Source organism: Diadema setosum, chromosome 13, assembly GCF_964275005.1.
Source record: "Diadema setosum chromosome 13, eeDiaSeto1, whole genome shotgun sequence".
Classification (NCBI taxonomy): domain Eukaryota; kingdom Metazoa; phylum Echinodermata; class Echinoidea; order Diadematoida; family Diadematidae; genus Diadema; species Diadema setosum.
The window spans coordinates 23,664,403-23,687,532 of NC_092697.1; the positions used below are offsets into that span (position 1 = coordinate 23,664,403).

Genomic DNA, 23,130 nt, shown 5'->3' on the forward strand with positions numbered 1-23,130 from the left:
AAATGGCCACTGCCAGATGGGAAGATTTCGGAATGCACAATGGATGAATAAGTCTTAAAATAAACACGGATTGTAGAAACATGCACGAAACGATTACATCACTGAAGACAGGAAAGTACGTTTCCACAAGAATATCATTTCAAATTATAATTTCTATATAGCCGACACCTTGGACTGCACCATGACTTAAAAGTCCCCATTGTGTATCTCGGGGACAAGTAAGATTGCAATTTCAGTAAATTCAGAACTTTCTGTGCCAAAGACTGTGGACTGTATGTACAATAATTATTATGGTTTTCTGTACCAATCGGCACTCAAAGCACACAAAGGGTTTACGTTCGTGACAAAAATTGTCTAAAGGACAATCGACAGAGGGCGCCATTCCGCTTCCTCAGCGGTGCTCCAACTTTCAGTGGGCAACACACTCTCTCCGTACAAACTATAATAATTATAAAGAAATTAAATGGAGCACACCAGACAAACAAACAATAAGCATTTCAACTCTGAGGCATTCAGATATCAACGAAATGATTGCAGCTGATCAGTGTTTGCCACACGTTAATTATGGATATATTCTTTCCTCCAGCAGGAAACGGACTTGGTTCTATTTACACGTTTTGGTAGATGGAGTCAGAATCCAGCTGTGTTCTCACCGCCTTGTAGATGAACTCGTACTGTTTCTGCGGATTGAAAGATACGCCATAGTGTTCAGCGTCAGGTTAATGAATATGGTAATAGACAATAAAAAAAAAATAAGGATGCACATTTTCAGAGAAATGAATGAATTTGGAAGAGTAGTGGTGCGATAATATAGACAATATTTGACATTCACTATAATACTTTTTTTTAATAACTGCAACCCTTCGCCTAAGGCACACAGGGTGGTAAAAATAGACACCAACGCTTGACAAAATATCAATATCTTAAAGTATTTTGTGGCACAATTCATTTTTCATCACACGAATAAGTTTATTGGGACCTTATAATACATTCATATTTTAAAGGAAGTAGATTGCCCACTGTCAACATTATTATCTGTGCATGTAGACGCTGTGAGTATTCCCAACTGTAAGCAAATAACCACAACAAACAGAGAACCAGGAAATGCAGTGTTTAATTTCAGGCAAAGGATGGATACATCACAATTCCTTCTACGAAGTTACCATGGTTACAGCACCAGGGCGAATGGCTCGTAGTCTCTTGCAAGCCTGAAACACGTCGACAACACGTTCTGCCTTAAGTCGTTCAAGCACGGCAAACAGAGCACAAATCATGCCAGTCACACCCTCTCCGTCTCTAGATATTGCAAATATTTTTGAGAAAAGAATCGAATCACTAGAAAGTCAATAACCATAGATCACATGCGATTCCATTTGGTCAGGAATGTGCTTACTTTTTCGTTCTTTCACAAGTGTGTCGAAATTGCGTTTGAATTTTGATTATTCTTGTGAGTATGAGCTCATGACGTAGCAGGATGATTTGATGCGTAAGGCTCTTAACATGTAAGGGAAAAGTTTCTATATTTAAATACTGTCCGGCCTTTCTATCCTTTCTATCCATTAATGGGTAGGTGGAATTCTGTTGTGATGAATAAAAGATATTACATCTCTTTAGGAATATATCGTTCATTCTGAGAATGAGAAATTTCAAAGTAAAACGCCTAAATCCTATACCCTGTGAGATGGCAAATCAAAATACCACCACTTGCCGCTTGTATTGGAGAGCTGGAGATCTTCATTTCTGTCTTTCAACACATGAAGATTTGTTAAGATTTGTCACGTCAATTACTCACTTTTTTGTTCAGAATTACGAGATTACTGATGTAAAATTTTGACGGTGATGGTTCATCGAATTACCCCCTCCCCCCTCCCCCCCCCCCCCCCCGCCTGCAATGTCTGTAGGAAGGATATTTCTGAGAGAGCGAGCTGTCTGTTTTTTATTAATCACGATGAGCACACCAGGACGAGATTTTGAATAGTCTTGAAGACCATGGAGGAATTCTTCTCACCTGCAGTGAACGAGAACTGGTCCTGTACTATCCCCGTCCTCCCCCTCACTACATCTCGCCTTGGTGAGCTGCTCGTACAACTCCAGGACGTCTTGAATGGAGGACGGCAGCTCGGCCTGCACTGGACATGACTTCAACTGAAGCTGGCGCACTTCATGTACTTTCTGCGGAATACACGCCACACTGAAATTTTGCATCTCCCTTGATAATCATTAATTCGAGTATCACGAGTACCAATCTGGACTACGAAACATGAGATGCTATGTCAACTTTTTAAGATATTAAGGTGTGGTGGTCCAATTAATCGCGTCTTGTGGTTTACATGGGTCCACGATTTGAACTCTTGTTTCCTTTTAAGAAGTTTTACCAAAACTCAATCACCAAGCCTCCCCTTCCTTGCTGGATTTTACCCATTTGCACACTTGGGCAGAGTAGAGTGATGTGGATTGAGTGTCTTGCTCAGCCCATAAGTTCCATTGCACAGCCTGAACCCAAGACCTTGAAAAGTTTGAAAAGTCACTGTGCTGTCAACAGACCACGACTTCACCTCCACTTGGAATTTTTCTTATTCACCATGTTCACCCCCTTCCCCTTGTATTTCAGCGCCTTCATCACTCGTATTGTGTGTTCTTTGTCATCTTTTCATATTCTCAACTTCCTATCTTTGCCATTCTTCTAAAATCCTTACTATCTCAATCGTTACATACAGCAAGACGTAAGAGAGCCAGTTCAAGTAACCAAAATTTTCAGAAACGCACATGTCATTTCTGAGATATTGAAATCTCCTTGATGATTTACGAACACGAAATTCGATGAGACTTTACCTTGGACTCGTCTTTGACGACCTGTATCGATCTGCAGGTGATGTGATTGAGATTCTCCTTACTCAAGAGGGTGACAGTGTAAGGCCCGTATTTCTGGCTCCCCTTCTCGGGAAAATATGAAGCGAATGACTGTTGCGGAAGAGAAAGATCAACATCAGCTGCAAGGATCGGTATTTTGGGGGATTTCTAGAACGCTGTATACCGAGTTTCATCATTGGGGTAACGTTTGGTTGACAAATTTGTTGAGGACAACGCGAGTCAATTAAACTTTTACATGCTTCAAACTTTTTTTTATTGATTTAACAAAGATGTCCCAATGAGCATGGTATCAACGAAAAAATATTTACGCATTCATATTCATAGCTATTTATACGTAATGTTTCGAAACACCATTTCCTAATATAATCACTGAATCCCCTAACGTTGACAACACCTATTTAAGTTAAGTTTTGATTTCCGTCTCATTGATTTCTTCCAAGATGCACACACCTGATTTCATTGATTTCATTCAAGGGTTGAGATGAAATCAAGAAAAGGGGAAGAGAGATACAAAGATATCGGTAAGTATAATAAATATAATTTATAATCATATAACAGTACATGACGAATTTGGCAAGAATACGTGACTGATTTCGTCTTATTTGGTTTGTCAAACTCTAAAGCTATACTGATTTCTCTTTTTTCCAAATTATCACAATCAGAGATATGAACGGATGTTCACCTTGTCCTTGCAACTTCCGTGCAGCATGAGGATGCACGTGACCTTGTAGTCTACCACCAGACGCCAGAGATCTACCACGGTTTCCGGCAGTGGTGTCTGGGTCCCTATAAACTCATTTTTGTGTTTGAATCCCTGGGTAAGTTTTAAGGAGAAAATCAAATGTGAGCCGACAATCGTTGTGAGTAGTGACGAGAAGCTTAAAATCTTGTTTTTATGTTAACACTGTCTTCATTGATATCTTGTAAAGTAGAGATAATCAGAAAAAAAAATCACAATTAATGAAAATAACAGGAAAAATAATGTACAAAATAATGATAACGTTATTTATCATGTTGACTATATTTTGATACAATTATGGTTTCATGGTTCCAGGTAACTCTTTTCCTCAGATAAACGTAAAACCGCTGTTTGCACTTTAATACTTATTGAAAATACTTCCCCACATATCATTTTTGCAAGTTCAAATGGAAATTACCATAAACGCAAAAAGTTAAAACTATAACTGATTAACACATAAAGTATTGTTTATCGCTGCAGACATTTTGTCAAAGTAGATGCATCTCTAGCACCATATATACAATGTATTATCGTTTAATATTTTCCTGGGTATAGTTGTATTGGATGGAGGAAGAATGGGACAAAGCCTCGATTGAAAGTTTGATTAAAGGCCCTTGATGTCAAGATCATACGTAGTATGATAGAATGAGATGACAGATATAGAAATGAGATAAATCAAAATCTCATGTACAGACAATCAAAACAAGACTAGTAATACTTCCACAGCCATCCCCACTCCCAAGGAGTGACGAGTCGTTACGTAGCGTGATAGAAGTGATGGGACCTTTGGTATAAGGTATGATATTAGATACAGTATTAAGACATGGTGCAGGTTGTTGCTAAAATCAAATGTAGTTACAGAGAACATGATTGTTGAATGGTAAGATTTGAACATGGGGGCTAAGGTTTAAGGAGGTACACCACATTACCGGAAGGAAAGAGGCGTTGATGTAGTCCGTGCAGCCGTCAATCTGAGTCATGAGGTAAGGCCGCATCCTGTCGACTGAAGTGTGGCAGTGAAGGAAACTCGGTTAGATGAGACCATTTTAGACAAGAGACAGATACATTCCACATTATTTGATTAAGGTATTTCGTCTTATCGCCGTAGTGATCTTCTTTATTCATACAGTTTTTGGTATTGACAACATCATAATTGATAAAATTGTAGAATCGCAACTGATGGACAAGTTGTCATAGTTGACATAAGCACCGATTATTTGGAGTATAGCCGAGATACATTTTGGGAGCATATTACATACATACCTCTTAATTACGAGTCGTATCCATCAAACCATTCTATCATACGTCATAATATCCGTCCGATATCCAGTGGTGATTCTGAGTTCTTATGGCCTCGGGTACTGCATATTCATTCAAATTTATGATTCTTGCCTAGAGTTGTTGCGTTGAGTTTGTTTTTTTTTTTCGCATGAATTGATAAACTGCCCTTCATCGACGTAAATAAATATAATGATGGGCTGCCAGTCTAGGAAACAGTAGGTCATAATATGAATACGCAAATAGTGAGCTCATGATATTATCGCCTCTCAATATCCTATTGATCTTGTACAAAATGTAAATGATGAAATGTTCATTTTTTTCTGTCAAACCGTACAAAAAGTGATGTTATTATCGGCTGAAATCATTCGAAAATCGCATTCAGTCAGCTATAGCATTTGAGAGTTGGGCATATCTGAGTTTGGGAAAAAACAACAACTACTGAGAATTTCAAGATTTCTTGTGCAAACTATAGGGCAAGTTGTAAGTCATGTTATGGAATTTCCGCATTTTTATCAAATTTTGATCAAATTTTCCCTGTTGTGCTAGCACAATACCACTCCTTCTTTTCAGACTAACTTTATCTGAATCGTAATTTCCCTTTAAGTTGTCGTGCATTGTACATTGTATGATACATACTTGGAAGTTTGTTCTTGTAGCGATTCTTCATTGAGTTGAGTTGACTTCTGGCGCCAATGGTTTCTGTCTTCTTCGGATGGACAGAGAAGGCATCAAGAAGCTGTAGGTGATAAGAATAATGATTATCACCTGACAGTAAATGTATCATAATCATCTCGATCATGGAATATAGACTTGATTTTACTTGCTTGCTTTCATCTCTGAAAACAATTTTCCAGGCATTCCAACACGACAAGTGATGAAACACTTGCAAAATGCCTATCTAAATGAATGAACAAGACGAGACAATAAGTGGGCTTCTTGTTGAAAGTTTTATGTACGCGACTCTGTGGCATTTATTGTAATAGTCTGCATGTGTGGAGTGCTATTCATAGGAAAGAAGGGGCACAATAGGTGATGACTTGATTCCAGTGAAAGGGGTTACACAGTGAGGAATATGTTTTGGCGTTACTTCCACGATGAGAAGGTGGTATGCAAGAGTACCAAATACATTATAAAATATACTCACAATAAACTTGGGATTGGTCGCTTATTCTTTCGAAGCTTCACCCGGAGCTGCACTGTCTGATCCAGTGCCGCCGTATCCAATCAGAAATACATGTTCATAACCTGAAGCAATGCTGAAATTTGTCTTTTTTGTCTTTTTTTTTCTTTTTTCTTTAGAAAGGCACAAAATCTCGCCAGAAGCAAAATATATCTACCAAAAGGGGTCAGTACCACGGTTGAGCTTTTCAATATCATTCTTTTTAAAGCTATTGTTTCCATTTCCGTTGGATAAAAAAAAAGAAAAAAACACGTAAGGATATAAGGTAAAGAAGTAGAGATCTTTACTTGTATGCTTGTTTTTTACTTTAGGGAAATTTTTGTTTTAGTTATTCATCATCTGATCTCGGTGACCTTACCCGGAACTCCTGGGCCATGGGGCAGGATCCAGTCCGAGGATCGGTGGCAATCAACTCAGCGTATCGGGCCGGGAAGGCGTCGGGGTAGATTCGAGTGTCTCCGCACGTCTGGCTCTCGAGAAGGGCGTTGTAGATGAACTTGTATTGCTCCTACATACATGCGTATTTAGTGTGGTATACCTCAGTTGTGTAATGTACACATACCATTATGGTATGATTCAGAGGACTAATGGCCCAATTTATGATGATGTAAAATATTCAATATTACAGAAACTGAAAAACAATCGAGTAATAATTTCTACATGACGTGACACTCACACACACAAACACAAGCACACAAATATATATATATATATATGCATTCATTTCAAACAAGTTTGGAAACATCGTCTTCAAAAACCTTATTTTTGCAAAGAATCCCTCCCCCCCCCCAAAAAAAAAAATGTATATATATATATAGGACTATATATGATTTATATATATCATTTCAAACAAACAAACACCAACGCGTCAGCGAAAGGCACTCTTTCTTTATAACTAAAGTAAGAAATCGATTTTAGCAATTAAGCAAACGCCTTACCACAACTTGGACCATCTTGAACCGGCGTTGCCGTAAACCAGAGACGAAGTTGTAGACATCCACCTTTCTCTCATGTTTCATCTGGTCCAACATGGCGTCTAATGTAATATACGTCCCCGTCCTGCCTACACCAGCACTTGCAGAGATAATTCACACATACCAGACAAATGCCATTGGCAAATACTTGATAATCATACTTGTTCATCAGAACTTTTTGAAACTACGTTGTGCATAACTTATTTCATCACATCACGATATTGTGCATCACATTTCCCAGCTGGGTATGATGATACATTGAAATGTAGTAAACAACAACAACAACAATATCAACAACAGACAAAGTAACACCACTTAGTTGTATCGAAATGTTTTTTCTACATCATTGCAATTGTAATCCTTGATACTTTAATTCTGCCTTGTAAAGTCTCTATTTGTATCTGGCAAATCTTGCTATTCGTAATCAACATGTTTCTTAAAGGGGATGGCTAGTGACTGATCAGTGGGAATCAGTGGAAATGCTGGGGGATGATTGTTCCAATTCTTGTGGGTTTCATTTAAGAGTACATTATATATCTATCGTTGTGTGAAAATTATTTGCGTCAGAACGGTCTCATATTCAAGTAATGTAAAGTTTAATTCCCCGTCACTGTACAGGCATGCTAACCTAGAAACATTAAACTGCACATTACTTAAATATGAGACCATTCTGAAGCAAATAATTTTCACACAACAATAGATATAATGTACTCTTAAATGAATCCCACAAGGATAGGAACAATCATCCCCCAGCATTCCCACTGATTTCCACTGATCAGTTTATAATACTAGTCATCCCCTAGTATACTAAGGTAGAAGGCTATTGCCAGTACTGGGGTGCACTATTGGCATCAGACTGAACGAATTTGATGAGCCAGACAAGTGTTATGCCAAGTCCCTGCTGCAAAGTAAGTAGCGCTCATCCGTTTGGTCTTTGGTTATGGAATAAGTGTGGCAGAAAGAAGTACGCTGAAAAATGGCAATGCACCCATCGCACTCAACTAAAGTTCCACAGATGCATATACCTCTATTTCAGCCATGTAAGTGTATTCGTTACCCGCTTGATTACCCGGTTTGATCAAATAATTTAATCAAAGTGGGAACAAAAAACGTAATTTGCCTACACATCAAGGCGTGCAATTCTGCAAATGTAACCTTTATAAGCTCACCTGCAGTGAACAACAGTTGGGGTCCGATCGAGACGCCTTGTAACTTGGATGAATGTCATTAGCGGCGCTGTGTACTCGGGAACAGCCATATCTGGCCAGGCTGTGTAGTGGTACTGCACCACCTCTCTCTGAATGTCACCACGCTGATGAACACAGGGAACATTTCGGAAAAACGGAAAAACGGAGAAAAAAAGAATGAGAGAAAGATATCATTCAGAGGGGTGAAGGTTCATATGCGAGTTTCTTCACTTTGTCTCCCTCTAAAATTAAATTTGTTAAGATCGCAACTGCTGATCTGTAAATCGTGTCACTGCCGGCAACCAGGGACAGCCTGGTGGTAATGTCGCTGCCCGAAAGCAGCAGATGACAGGTTCGAGTCCCACTGGTTCCTTTGTTTCCGACAAGTTTGTTAATTTACAGATCAGCGGTTGCGATCTTAACAAATTTGATTTGTAGAGGGAGACAAAGTGAAGAAACTCGCATATGAAAAAAAAAAAATAATGTTCCCATGCCAAGGAGAGAAGGTTTACCTGTTTCATTTTTTTTTTTTTTGCCTTGTCACCTTTATAAAAGCCATGTTGTAGAAATGGATCAACTAGTGTGAAATTTCACGTAGGGAATGTTCAAACCAAACAATTAATGTTGCTTCACAATCAAGAAACGCAGTGCAAAAGACCAAAATTTATGTATAATCATTTTCTTTTTATATCAAATTTGTCTAGTTGAATTATTACAGATTCTCCAGCGTAGTATTTGGTGTTGCACTAATTTTGTTTTTAATGAGATATATCTAATCAAAACTTCTCAACGTATAATTTGCCTGCTTACCGTGATGTTGAAAGTCCTGACTGCATAATCAGGGTGAATCTCAGCTTTTACCAGCACAGCGTGGATGTCGCCATAAGTCATGGCTTCGTCTGGCCAGTATTTCTCACATTTCTTCTGAAATTTTAGAGAAAATAAGTGCAAGACGCGTTACATTTCAGTCGAAATAAAGCTTCATGTGAATCGTTATCGCACGGCTGATAGAATTACTGCAATGGCGTTTCAGAGAATGTAAAAAATCATGCGTCAAATTTACGTAGTTCATACTTCCCAGTGTGGACGAAAGCACTTCGTGAAAGGTGATATAATGTTTTATCTTCATTACCGCAAGGTATTTCCAACATCTCAGGATATCACAAAGTGCTAGCTTATTCAGCTTTCCCACAGTGATGGTGAAATTATGATATAACACATCCATCAATCATGTCTTTACGATATTAATATTAGGTCTGATCATAAAGTATACATTTCAACTGTAAACATCAAGTATCAATATCTACGAGAGATCTTAGGCTGTCAATTTCATAGATAGTCCTACAGGCGTCACTATCACAAATATCATCTCAGATTAGGCCATCAGTTTGGGGGGTAATGAAAGCAATAGTGTCCAGAAATAATTTCTGTTTAAACTTCCAACGAGGCGCTACGTATAGGATGAAAAAGGAACGCTTTAACGAGGTTTCAAACCGCGTGTTTCAAACCTTGTACATTAATGTTCATTTTGATGTCCTTTTAACAGTGGTTTTTGGCAGAGATTGAGGGATAAGAAACGTATATTTCCGCCAATTTGGATAAAAGTCGAAAAAAAGATTATCATACCTTTTTGCCTTCAACCAAGTTGGTTAGCATGACGATTTTACCACAGCCATACTGCCATATCATTCGCCAGAAGTCCTCCAGGGAAGCCACGTTCGGACCTTTAGAAACGCCGAGTGAAATATAAAATATACATCTTAAATTGAACCTTTCAAAGAGGTCAAAAGTTGTAAATCAAAGCACATATAATACAAAATAATGCCTTTATAATGGCATATTGTTATTAATTCAGATTGAGAGGGAAAAAACGACATCTTACAGTAATTTCAACTAAAATGGCAGAAAAGGTATGTTCGCATCCTAGAAGAAAAAATGAAAGTTTGACACACCAGCATTGTGCCCGTATCTGATTCATTTGACACTAGACTCGTGCGTATCAATGCCTCCTAATTGTTTTGTTTTGTTTTTTCATATAGAAATGAATCTTACCTTGGGCAGCAATAAACTTTCCAGGAGACTTGTAGCCCTTGGAATGGTGAGAAAACATAAACATTAATACAGCCATAGTATGCAAAACAACACCATTATCAATGTAGCTTTAAGAGATAGAGAGTAACCAAACAAATGAAGTGGTCTTATCCAGCTTTGTCATAATATATATTGACAAAACATTTATGTGAAAGCCATACTGTTTATCAGTGTAATAAAAGGAGATGTATAAAAGCGAACGAGATTTTCGTTGACATTTATATTGGTCTTCGCTTAACTTCCTTACTTGACGTGAAATGTCAAGATAATGGATCCCTCAATTTCTATTTTAATGACTCTTGGGAGAAACGGATTTTAATTCCTACATCATCGACCAATAATATGAAAGAATATATAGGAAAGACGTAAGGTGATATGAATGTCGTTCTATTCAATCATCACTGTCTGTGAAAACATGTGAAAATTAAAACATCGTTGAAACTTAGTAGACATGAACATCATGTTTTAAGTAGCCAAGCAGATTGTTTCTTCTTTAAAGATTTAATGGAATTAATTGTCAGTGCCGGCGCACTGTTTTCAAAAGTGTGGGGGCCCACTTCCGGGTTTCATGAGCTAACAAGCAAAAAAACAAACAAACAAACAAAACAAAAAACAAGGTCCTCAGCTCATCTCTACCCGTCCACTTCCGGGTTTCTTCAGCTGACAAGTAAAAAAAAAAAAAAAGTCCTCAGCTCATTCTCTCCCCTCCCATTGTAGTGCCTCTTACGTACTTCCGGGTTGAAAAAAGGGGCCCAAAGTGATGACACCTTATGTATTCCTTTGTATGGTGCACAAAAAGTGTGGGGGCCCGAGCCCCCACGGGCCCACGGCTGCGCCGCCCCTGATTGTGCCATCAGTTAAGCTTGATTTTCCGACAGAAGGGAATGACTTACGTCAATGTAAGAGGCGTTGATGTAGTCTGAGGATGGATCACCTTCTTTCGGAGTCAATTCCACTCGAGAATGGTCGTCTGTGGGTATACGAAATTGAGGGGCACAATTTTATCCCTTTCAAAATGTATTGCTAAACGATTGTTTTTTGCCTTCATAGAGGCAATGATCTCCATGACAGACGTCACAGTACACTTGTAACCTTCCTACAAAAAGTAAGCATCACTTTTATTCTATAGAATGAATCATTACTACAGCATAGCATGTACATATATATTTACATTCCTTATTTTCTACAAACGCGACTCCTTTATTTTGAAAATATGCGATATCACGATTGCAGCTTATTTTCATTTCCACGGCTACAAAATAGAGCGTTGCTGAAACATATATCGCGATGACAATGCATGACTAATAATGCCTATATCGACAGTCTTACAAAGCAATTTCGAAGATTACCAAATAATATCGTCGAATTGATGTAGAAAAAAAAAACATAGCACGAGTCCCATAAACCGATTGTAGAAAGAAAACGTGGTATCTATACTTACACGGAAGAATGTTGATGAAGCGATTTTTCGTCCGGTTCTCTTCTTTAGCCGCCACATCCCAGGGATGTAGTTGCTCCGAGGGAAGACTCTGTGCCAACGAATCATATAGACTTTGAACACTATTCTTAAAATCTATTATCAACTTACTTTCTTTTAGATGCAATTTGCATGACAATGATTAGTGTGGGAATTTCCTACATTCAATTAATGTCCTAGAATAAGGCGGATGAGAACCTAATAGGAATATTTTAGCATTGAAGTGATGAATAAATCAACGGTATTTGCAATGATTGTAACCTTGCGTGAGTGAGATGTTTGGTTAAGTCAGGGAAATTGAGTAAAAAAGAAGATTGGGTTAAAACAGCCTGCTGTCCGTCTCACGTCAAACCAAACCTACAACCCTATCACAACCCTAACCTTAACCCGAGTACTAATAAATGAAATAAGACCAAAGAAATTGTAGCTAGAGCAAAATTTTAGTGCCACCTCCTCTAATAATCGCCATTGCTGTGACAATTTTGTGATGTCACTAGTGTTACAATCTATTGTTTTTATTTTGCGCCTGATTTGACTGAATTCGTTGCAGTCAACTTGAATATGAGTAAAGCTGCGTTAAAAGGAAGCGCTTTTGTAGAGTAGATTGGCAACATCTTACCTGATACTCTGCTTTCAAGTCGAACAGACCTCCCGAATTCTTCTCCGCGAGATAATGGCCGAGCTCACCTACGGGAATGGGCTGGGGCTTGTTGCTTTCAGTCAGTACGTTTTCGTATATCGAGGTTCCCGCCGTGCCAGGGGCAGTCGAAGCCTCCTTACCGTCCAGCGACTCGCATGAGGAGAATGAGGGTTGTGAGGATCGGTCTTCACTCATATCTACAATCATGAGAAAAGGTACATATTACATGAAGCTGATATTGATGTCAGAATAGCAATTATTTACCAGAAAATGAAGAGGAAGAAAAGCAGCGAAATATCGCAATACGACGGTCGAAAGATTTAAATTATAATTATTATTGATGGTTTGCATGTAATGTTCAGCTGTTCAGTCCTACTGTCAAACTTTGCCCAAACATCCTTTTGTGCAAATGATCATGTATCAAGTGTAAATGGGCAATATGAAATAAAAATACATCATGCGTGTGTGCATAGGCCCCTATGTGTGGATATGCATGGAGTACGAGCTTATTCGATAGAGCGACGATAACCAAAACCTCAATTTCCATTTGTCATCAGTCTCGATTGAAATACATAATGTATGCTATAAAACTGTCCTCACTTATTTTACTCTCCCACACACAAACCATCTTTGTTCTTTTGAACAGATATTGACTCCTAGGACAACCTTACCTCTTTGCTTTGGGTGATGGAGTTCTATTGATTCGCTGTTACCCGCGGCCCTGTGAACAAAATCAGAACAGCTATCTTAGGCAGCATCATGAAGTCATGCATTGTCTATTTTCTACGTCTGATGCTAGGGATATCTTTGACAAACTATCACTTATGCGGCAAAGAGCAAGAGCAATCATTCTCTATGCTGGTCTGTGGTATCTGAGAACTCGTATGAGCAGTTGTAGGCCTACATGTCACAGGCAATAATATATAAGTTATTGTGATATGATCAACAAATAAACAATCTGTGCTGCTGAAAACCGCAGGGTACGGTAAGAAGAAGAAATGAAAGTTCAAGGTATGTTTTTAGTGAGTTTGTTCGAAAACTGATTGAGGTTTCTCTGTTCTGGCATATTCAAATAAAGTGTTGCGCATAAACAACATGAAGAATAAAGGACCCCTATGGAAACCAGCTCTGCTGATCAGGGTATTCCACCCCATGAAGCGGCAATAAATTCAAAATTCAAATTCAAATTCGAATCAAATGAGATGTTGAGGAACCGCATGTCAATGTTTCCGAAAGAAGACTATGAGAAAAGAATGAACATGTCCTTGCGATAAAGCCCAAAGGAATATACTCTGTATTTACTCATTTTAAGTGAAACAAGCAAAATAAAACGTTGATTTACATACCCCTCATTTTTTATCTTTAGGGACCCTCCTGAGGTTTCCATCCCACGGGCTGTTTCGCCCATAGGTATTGTGCTTGATCTCTTTCTCCATTTTCGTCTGAAAATACAGAATACAACAAACGATTGTACGACATCATCATCTACAAGTTTCATCCCAATCGCAACAAACAAAAACTGCTATAAATACTCGTTCATCCCAAGAACGATCACAGACTGGAACACACTCCCTCTGACAGTCACCGACATCACAAACAAAGACTCCTTCAAAGCAGCAATCCTACAGTACACCCAGGAGCAAAGCAACTAGATCCCACACTTCTTTCGCAATAAAACACCATCGCACCCCCTATCCGGTTGGCCCCTACTAAGGAGTGTTGGACAGTAATCAAGAAGAAGAAGAAGACATATCTCATTTTAAGCAATTTGTAGATTTGAAAGGCGACATACAGTATTTGTTTACACAGAAATTATTGTATATGAGATTGTGTGTGCTCGCGTTTATGGTTATTTCTATTCTTTCTTTATATTCATATTTAGTTCAAATTTGGAAAATACATAAAGTGTCTTTTATCCTTAACACGTAAGTCGCATACTCAGAGTATCATGAAGTCAACCCGGTACGATGGCGTATTTTGTAATTAACATTAATGATTTGAAACAGTCTGTTCAACTTGAATCTATTTTTGACTGAGGGGAGGAATCATCTAAATCTTTTCTCACTCCCACCTAATCTCATAAGAATATTGAACAAAAATATGTATATCATCAAGCTTGAAAAGACTGGATTTAAATCAACATGAGAGGTGAAGTCACCCCTCGGCAGTCTTTTTCGACTCAAAAAGGAGAACAATGTCTGCACATGATTTTTTTTTTAAAAAAAGTATACCTTACTCAACTTACAACATCAAGCACCCATTATCTGTTCAAAACTTTAGAAAAGGACTAAAAAGAATAGATCTACTTTTTCCATATGTTACCTACATACCTGTACATGATTGCCGCAAAAATAATTATCATGAGTACAGCAAGGAAGGCAACGGCTCCTATCACAGCAGGTAACACGCCGCTATTGCCCGGAAGGTTTTCATTGTCGGCAGGTTGAACTGGTTGTTGTTCGGCAACTGGAGTGATTGGTGGTGGGGCTAATATAACAAGACTGGGCGTTACTTCGACATAGATAAACCGTCACTAATGTTATCACATTTCTCTATTGGATTTACAAGTGAGATTAAAAGGTGCGAAACAGCTACAATCCTCTTTGTACCAACTTGCCTATGAACAAATGTATGTAAATGTATAAAACATATTTATGATTATATTCATATATATATATACATATATATATATACAGATGAAATATATTCTATAATACATCAAATGTCCTATAATATATATATATATATATATATATATATATATTATAGTTTTTTTTATATTTTTTTATATTTTTATGTATTATGCTTTTTCTTTGCTCAAAGTTTTCGCTATATATATAGGTGCTTTCGATTCCTGTTTGAGTACATCAGCCAGATAGCATACAGTGGCATGATATGTAAAAAAAATGATCATAAACTACTTTATTTACTCGTCAAATGCAGGGTCGTCCATTCAATGGGGTCACTTGGGCTCCCTTCATTGGTGTCGGTGAGGGCGCGAATCTACAAGGGAAACGTTTTCAAAAGTGCCTATATGTATGTTATACTTAGAAAACATCGAATTCATATGTCTTGAAGAAATGCTCGAAGAAATAATAAAATGATTCTAAAGTTAATATATAGATGTATTTGAATATATAATATCCATTATGTCTATTTTTATGTATTATGCTTTTTATTCAAAAAATGATGCTGTTCCACTTAGTGACTGTATACACGCTATACACTGCTATACAAGCGATTTTTGCAGCATCGCTATGACATAACTTTTTAAGTTATAGCACAGATTAACATTTCCTTTGTAAAGCTTCCATAACCTTCCACCTTCTGCAGATATTCCTGTAGATCACGACAAAACATTGCATCATTATTTTCTTTAAACTCTATTGATTGTCTCTGACACTTGCAAGGCCTACCAAATATTGATGTATGTATGGATGGGTAAATTGAAATGTAATAGGTTTGAATTATAAGGCAATATTCCTCAGCCCTTTTGTTTTCTAATTATTAACATTTTTTTTTTCATTTAAAACTTGCGCTGGAATACAAAATAGGGCTTTGATATATATTTTCCTGAGAGGGATCTATGTATCAACTGTGTATGGATTGGGCTTTGGAGTCGCGAAGGAAAAACAAACCTGTAATGAATACAATGTTCCTGAATGCAGTGCATTTAGTTTCGTCTGCATGTTCCTCTGACACAGCGCCTCACACGCGACGTTGATGGTAAACCTGGACTGATCCTTATCCTGCCAGCCGATCGCCTCATAGGTTAGATTGTAGCCAGTGATTGTAAAATACTGAGGATTTGGTCGCTGCCATGTGACGATTGCTTCAGTTTCTGTCACCGACAGGACAGTCACGTTTGTCGGCGGTCCCGGAAACTCTACAAACCACAATGGGAAGGATCAGCAATCATGATCATGGGCATGTATTTCGGTTCATCCCAATCGGAAAATGGACTTTGTTAGGCGAATTCAAAATAATATATATTTTGGGTTGCTCCTTTTTTATATACCAACGCCTGTCCTGTTCTTAGTTTTAATTTTATGATTCAAACCTATATTTTAATCAACAAAAATGCTGCGAATAAAGATTTTTTTTACCTTATCTCGTATTCAGCCTTTCTCCAAACTTTTGCTGAAACTATATTTGCCCCAACAGAGATATCATTGTACGGACAGAAAACCTCTCAAACCTCCAAGAAGACCATGTCAATCCTTGTCAATGAAATGAATAGAATATTCTTCCTTTGAAGTACATTTTTCGCCTAGGACTTAATTTCGAGTGAATCGGTAATGACGAATATACAAAGATTTTTACTTCGGTTTGGAACAATGATTACTTTGGGCGTCTCAAATCATAACATTGTGTATAATAATCATGGTTTGCACCACAACGTAGTACTAGACACGCATTTGAGACAAGGAATTCGAGCCACACAGAATGATATAACAGCAGAAAATAAACACTAGTTCACACGTCTTTGAGTTTCATAGCTTAAGGTTCCATTTCTTACCCTGAAAAAAAAAGGCGGAATATTTAGTTCATTTCCGCTGTCTTCCCTGTAAATAAAAGTATATCAAACTATTCAAGAAATGAACTCTGTAAATAAAAATTGATCGATTAATCTTTACTTCACACTTTGTTCAAGGTACCACGAAGCAACATTTAACTTGATGTTTTCCTTATATCCTTCCATGCATTTTATTTCCGTACATTCTGTCATTTTAAGTTTGTAGTGATAAAACAGCAAATTGTTATCAATATGAACTCGATGATAATGTCGAGCATTTCGATTCATTACTGATTGACATGAAATGATCAATGGTAGCTCCATGATCAAACAAAGAAAATTGAACGTTTTCATCACATGATGTGCTTGTGTGTGTGTGAATGAGTAAAAACGAGAAATGGGACAGAGTAAGAAAGACGGTGCGTCCGACTTATAAAATATTGTATGTAACAGAGAAATGTTGTCAATTACTTGGCTTTTTTGTTTTCCTCGTAGTCTCCGGACTGTAGCTTCCACAGATGTCAAAATTACACGCTCTGACCTTGAAACTGTAAGAATGAAAAGCCTTGAGCTGCTGAATTCTTAGAGTAGTAACCTCCTGCGTCGGTTCCACTGACGCATTTCTCTGCTCTACCACGACGCCAGAAGCAATATCAGTCAAAGCATACTCGTAGTGGGTAATTGGTCCGTGGCGTTCGCCACATCGTGGCTTCTCCCAGCTGAATGTAAGCCGAAGTGACGCAGTTTCTACCACATTTACACCAACAGGGCGTCCTGGCACTATTGAAATGGGATGAAATGAAATATTTCTTGGCAATATAGTAGGTGCACGGTGTAGTCATGTCAAATTGAAAAATGAAAGAAAGCTTAAGTGACTGACTTAAAAATAGATTTGAAACAACTAAAAAAGTGAAATTTAATCCACTGATTATTTCACATTTGAAAATTAGCTGTTCTTTTTTAACATTCACAATATGATCATGATACACCTAACGAGAGTGCAAGCGATTTATCATGGCAATTACACTAGTATAATTTAAATGACGATGAATTCTAAGTAATTTCTGCGCTCCACTTACGACAGTATTAATCGGATAAAGTATTGTCTTCCAATATCAATCCAAACACAATTACATATCCTCTATTTCATACTCAAGGAATATACGTTCTTTTCGGCGAATTCTGCGTTGTGCTGGCAAAGATCACACGGCAGCATGTTGACAATGCTTTAGTATAGCAATATGCCTAATGAGAAAGTAAGTGAAATTCTTATTGTGCATAAAATAAGTAAAATCAAGAACAATGAAAAATTATTAAAAAAAAAAGAATCTTCCCGAGGAAGAAAAGGTGATGAGAAAAAAAAATTGAATGGACAATGAGCCAGGAAGAGGTGGAGACATACATAGAGGAGATAGGGATGGCAGATCAACACTTGCCTGCATGGCGCGTGATAAAAGTTGTACACGCAGAGGCAGAAAGATACCCGTATGAATTACTTCCCGTGATGCATACACTATAGTTCGTATATGGAACAAGGTTGTCTAAAACCCGTCGCAGTCCGTCCTGACTTCTGACCCATCCATCGTCGATCCGATAGGATGAAGAAGGAATACAGAGGTCCCTGTTCAAAACTTGGTAAGTTACACGATAGTAATTCACAGGACAAGGCGGCTCAGTCGGTCTGTTCCAGGTAACGTGTGCCTCTCTTGAAGTCAGCTGACCGATGCTGACGTTCTGCGCCAAACCAGGTGCTGTAAACACATTGGATGAACGGGGTTCATCAGTGATGTTGGCCCGATATGACTTAGTTTCAGCATTTTGGTGTTGCGTAAGCTTTAAATTTTCGAAATAGGCCTAATTATTAATGGGAGATATTTTCACAAGTTTTGTAAATCTAGGGTTTATCATCGAACATTTTTACGAAATCTAACTTCATTGTTATTTCTTATGTGCTAACAGGAATTATCGAACGATGCAATGGAATGCAAACCGAATTGTCATGTCATAGTGGGGAAAACAATCTCAGACAACGCCACTATTGTACAGACACAATTAAGATTAAAGCAGGCCAGTAACTAGCGGGGGTAGGGTGTGATAGGGGTTCGAACGACCCTCCTCCCCCCCCCCCCCCCCCAATCAAGAATATGCACGAGATTGATAGATGTCAGTTTTAAAAACGCAAAAGCTCATTCGCGTGGGAGGGGGATACCCCTGCCGCTGGATTTGATCTCAGCTCGATTAGCGTCTCTTGTGCTTCTTTCCTTTCATTAACAAGAAATGATTACCTGAAAGAAGTGGTTGACACCTTTCGTAGCACAAATCCAAGAAGAATGATGCTGAACTTGGTGTAGATAATGAATTAGGACAACTCAGTATAGGCACGAAGAAGATATGTAAGAGGCTTTTCTTCATGGCTGATGTAGCCTACACGTCATACCAGACTAGAAATGGTATAAAAAAGATAATAGTTGATTTTACATATTGGGGGGGGGGGGGAGGGGTACCGTCCGGGAGGGGTGTATATATTATTCATCTATTCATTACTGTCTTTTTATAGAACGGTCGATCCCTTTTTCAAATTTGAACCGCCCATAAAAATCCTATCCTAAAATCCTAATTCTAGCCTGTAAAGCAGATCAGAACGGAAAGTAAGAAATAATAGATTATCTCAAACGCTTCACCTGCGTCATTACGGGTCGATCGCGTCAAGCTTTCCCTTTCACTGTATCGTGTGTCCACGTCCGTCTCGGTAACTACCCGTATGCGGAATTCATAGCTGGTGCACGGGATGAGGTTGTTAAACTCTTTGGACGTGGTTGTTGTAAGGCCATCACTAATCACTCGTTGGTTGCTCTGTTGCACTAGCTTGTATTCGTAGCCCTGGATATTACCGCGTAAATCTTCACAAGCTGGCCTGTTCCATGCGAACGTAATACTGTCTTTGTTCCAATATTCAGCTCTCAGGCTGGCGACAGAGCGAGGATCTTTCGAGACATTGGCACAGTGTAGGAAGAAAGTTTAGGCTAAATGCATTGAATTGGCAGTTAGGTGACGTTGTCATTCGTATTCTTCATTAAAGAGAAACTATCTCTCAAAGGTGGGAAAAGAGCAGGAATTTAATACAAGAATGCAATTATAAATTAACCAGCATTAAGGATTTAACTAAGCCTCGCTAGCAGAATACAAAATTAAACTTCAGGTCTAGCTAAACCATAGATGAATCTAAAATGGGTTTAAACCTTGGTCTACAGTAGCATACGGGCCAAAGTGTCTGTGGTGGTGTCGTGACTTCCCACCAACTGTGCTCAATATACAAGTGTGCGCGGTATGTTGTGTTGTGTTTGGCTGAGTATCATACAGTGCATATTTCATTAATTCATTTATATTTTTCAATTTCCAACAGAAACATATAGAGATTTTACAGCAAATTTAATGCATAAATTTCATCACATTATATAATAAAGGATAGGTTTACAGAATATTTTAAGTATACAGATATGCTGGAAATGGGGAGGAATGCTAAAGAAGCAGGGCTGGTAGGGTGCATTCCCCCACACGTAATACAACATTATTCATGTCCGGGATACGTGTTTGCATGTATGTGTGTCATTGACGAGCTAACACGAAGTCAACAGCCAAAGTCAATTAATGGATATACCTGCACTCGAGGTTGTCAAGAGTACTTCAGCCATGCTGGCAGATACTACCCTGATCCTATAGGTAGCGTAGGGTTCAAGTCCAGTTAGAACAACGGGACTTTGTGTGATGTATTGGCTCATCACGGGCTGATTATATGCCACAACTGTCGGACACGCTTCTCTTCTTATCAGCTGATGGGTTACCCGCACCTGGGGTCGACTGGTCTGGTCCGGACAACCTCCCCGCACCACCCATCTCACTGCCACAGCCGTAGAGTTTGCCTGACTCATTTCGGCGCTGTCCACTAAAACTAAAAATGATCGAAACCGGTAGAAATATATCTATAAAATATAATGTGGTGTCTTCATTTTTGCCTTTTGAGAATAAAGATTTAGATGTTTGTAAACATAAGTTTATTCTTATCTTAATTATAACAATATTAAACGATGACAATGTAACAAAGAGATCATTAATGTCTATGCAAATTTGTGCATGATATAGAGGTTTGAGGTAATAAGCAACCGCATTAATACGTCATAAGAATTCTATCCTTAAAGGGGGTGTGTTTCCTATATGAAGGTATTATTTTACGGGCTTTACTCTAACTTCTAGTTGAAAATATTTGAGAATGAGTGTATGAAGGTCTAATCTTCAGGGTTATTTCTAGCATTTAAAGAGGAAATCCACCCAAAAAATAAATAAACTTCAAAAGAAAAAGAAAATTGTCCCTATAGAAAGAAACAAAATAACAAAAATCGGATAAGAAATAAGGAAGATATGACATTTTGAAATTTCACATTTTTTCGGAAAACATTTCTTGATGAGTCCCTATGAATATTCAAATGAGCGAGGTGATGATGTCATACCCTCACAATTTTTCGTGTGTGTTATATATGAAAAAAAAAATCAGCTAATACATGTAAAAACACGTTCTCATACCAAGATATATCAGAGTTAACATTTGTTATTTTCTTATTTTGGGTGGTTTAAGGCAAATTCTATGTTTGTGCAGCTGAAATATGAGCTTTTTGTCATTTCTGTATATGAAATGAATAAGAAATTGTAAGAGCATGACATCGTGAACTTGCTCACTTGAATATTAATAAGGACTGGTCAATAAATGTTTTCCGAAAAATAGTAAAATTTCAAAATGTCATATCTTCCTTATTTCTCATCCGATATTTTGTTATTTTTGTATCATTCTGTAGGGAGGTTTTTTTTTTCTTCTTTAAGAGAGGAAAATGGAACTGAGTCATGCAAAAACAATCTAAGAAAATGTTGGAATGTCTTGTCTCATTAAGTTTTTCTTAATTAGCAATCCTTGTCTCCACAGAATGCTTTATGTTTGATGCTTGTTTATTTATTTTTGTGGGGGTGGATTTTTTTTTTACCTCCATTCGATGTGGTTGCTTCTACCTCAGTAGACTGGTTGTTGGCGCCAGTCACGGTGATTCTGTAAGTGGAGTAGGGTTCAAGTCCCGTGAGAACCACGCGACGTCCGGTCACACTTCTACTTATTTGCTCATTGTCGCCCACCGAGTGTCTCGGACAGGCTACTCTTCTTATTAACTGGTAAGACACCAGCACCGAGGGTTTCCTCTTCTGGCCTGGACATGATCCATGTTCTGTCCACTTCACTTTTAATGACGTCGAGTTAACCTGAACAACCTGAGGACTGACCACTGAAACTATCAAAAGGGAACGCGGAAAACGTCAGTCACAAGAATGATGCGTCATGGTAGCTAGGATTGAAACAAGATGATTCTTACCTGTCATTATCGTGATTATAGCTACAGTCAATTTCTGTTCATCCCACTCTTGATATTTCGACTAAAGCACTTTGTCTTTCGTGCATAACTATTGATCCATTTTTTTTTCTCCAAAATTAGGATAACAATCGGCAATGACTTTGTTGACGTTTAAAATGCTAGTTGAAGAAGATGCTTGGATGTATTGAAAGTGGTCATTAAGGAAGTGCTTATTACCACTAGCTGTGTCGACAGGGAAGTAAACGGATAATAGATATTGCTTTGCTCATTGGCATAACCTATTCGGTGGAAAAGGACTCAAATCATCAGGGACCACACGATTGAATGTTTGTTTGTTTGTTTCCTTGCTTGTTTGTATGTGTGTGTGTTATGGACTGACACGCAACGTCTCCTTTATAGTCTTCAACTTTTTTGTTTGTTTGTTTTTTTAGCATAACGAAAGAACACTTTAATTACCCTTATCATACGTTGGTAGCAATGCGAGGGAATGTGTACTTTTCTTTTTTTTTTTAATAATTATATTTTAAGTTTCTTTACATCGTTGACCCGCACTGACGTCACGAGCTCCTGCAGTCTTCTTTGTCCAGCGATGGCGACACCGAAACTGTAAAAATGCATAGCTTTCAAACGGATTGTCCGTGTTTTCTCAAACTCACTGATGTGTTCTGAGAATACTGCTGCTATCACTCTATCCACAAATAATGATATTTGGGTGTCATACCTCTTTGAATGTTCATCTCACATGTAGATTTATTCTCCAGTGTCT

The 23,130-nt window shown here is 38.1% G+C and overlaps 2 protein-coding genes across 2 annotated transcripts in view; both read right to left on the reverse strand.

Annotated features, from left to right (window-relative positions):
• Positions 1–473: 473 nt before the first annotated feature.
• On the reverse strand, positions 474–14,778 carry LOC140236492 (receptor-type tyrosine-protein phosphatase alpha-like). The gene is made up of 18 exons (XM_072316415.1): positions 14,771–14,778; positions 13,112–13,161; positions 12,420–12,637; positions 11,765–11,852; positions 11,217–11,293; positions 10,285–10,321; positions 9,859–9,956; positions 9,043–9,156; positions 8,215–8,357; positions 7,010–7,145; positions 6,430–6,579; positions 5,528–5,627; positions 4,540–4,613; positions 3,554–3,685; positions 2,833–2,961; positions 2,009–2,172; positions 1,164–1,296; positions 474–680 (listed from the first exon to the last, which is right to left on the reverse strand). The coding sequence occupies exons 1-18, from the start codon at positions 14,776–14,778 to the stop codon at positions 609–611; spliced, it is 1,923 nt and encodes a 640-aa protein (XP_072172516.1). The 3' UTR covers positions 474–608.
• A 53-nt stretch (positions 14,779–14,831) lies between these two features.
• Positions 14,832–23,130, reverse strand: part of LOC140236493 (phosphatidylinositol phosphatase PTPRQ-like) — a 62,822-nt gene continuing 54,523 nt past the window's right edge. The window contains exons 5-10 of the mRNA XM_072316416.1: positions 21,987–22,283; positions 20,615–20,905; positions 19,638–19,940; positions 18,525–18,707; positions 16,079–16,326; positions 14,832–14,906 (exon numbers count right to left, since the gene is read on the reverse strand). Of these exons, the coding sequence (XP_072172517.1) occupies positions 14,832–14,906; positions 16,079–16,326; positions 18,525–18,707; positions 19,638–19,940; positions 20,615–20,905; positions 21,987–22,283 (1,397 nt within the window). The remainder of the gene's footprint in view (positions 14,907–16,078; positions 16,327–18,524; positions 18,708–19,637; positions 19,941–20,614; positions 20,906–21,986; positions 22,284–23,130) is intronic.

Coding starts and splice junctions, on each gene's coding strand:
- LOC140236492 (XM_072316415.1), bottom strand. Junction 10,322..11,216: donor TCAACGCCTCTTACATTGAC/GTAAGTCATTCC, acceptor CACCATTCCAAG/GGCTACAAGTCTCCTGGAAA. Junction 1,297..2,008: donor CCAGTTCTCGTTCACTGCAG/GTGAGAAGAATT, acceptor TGCAATATCTAG/AGACGGAGAGGGTGTGACTG.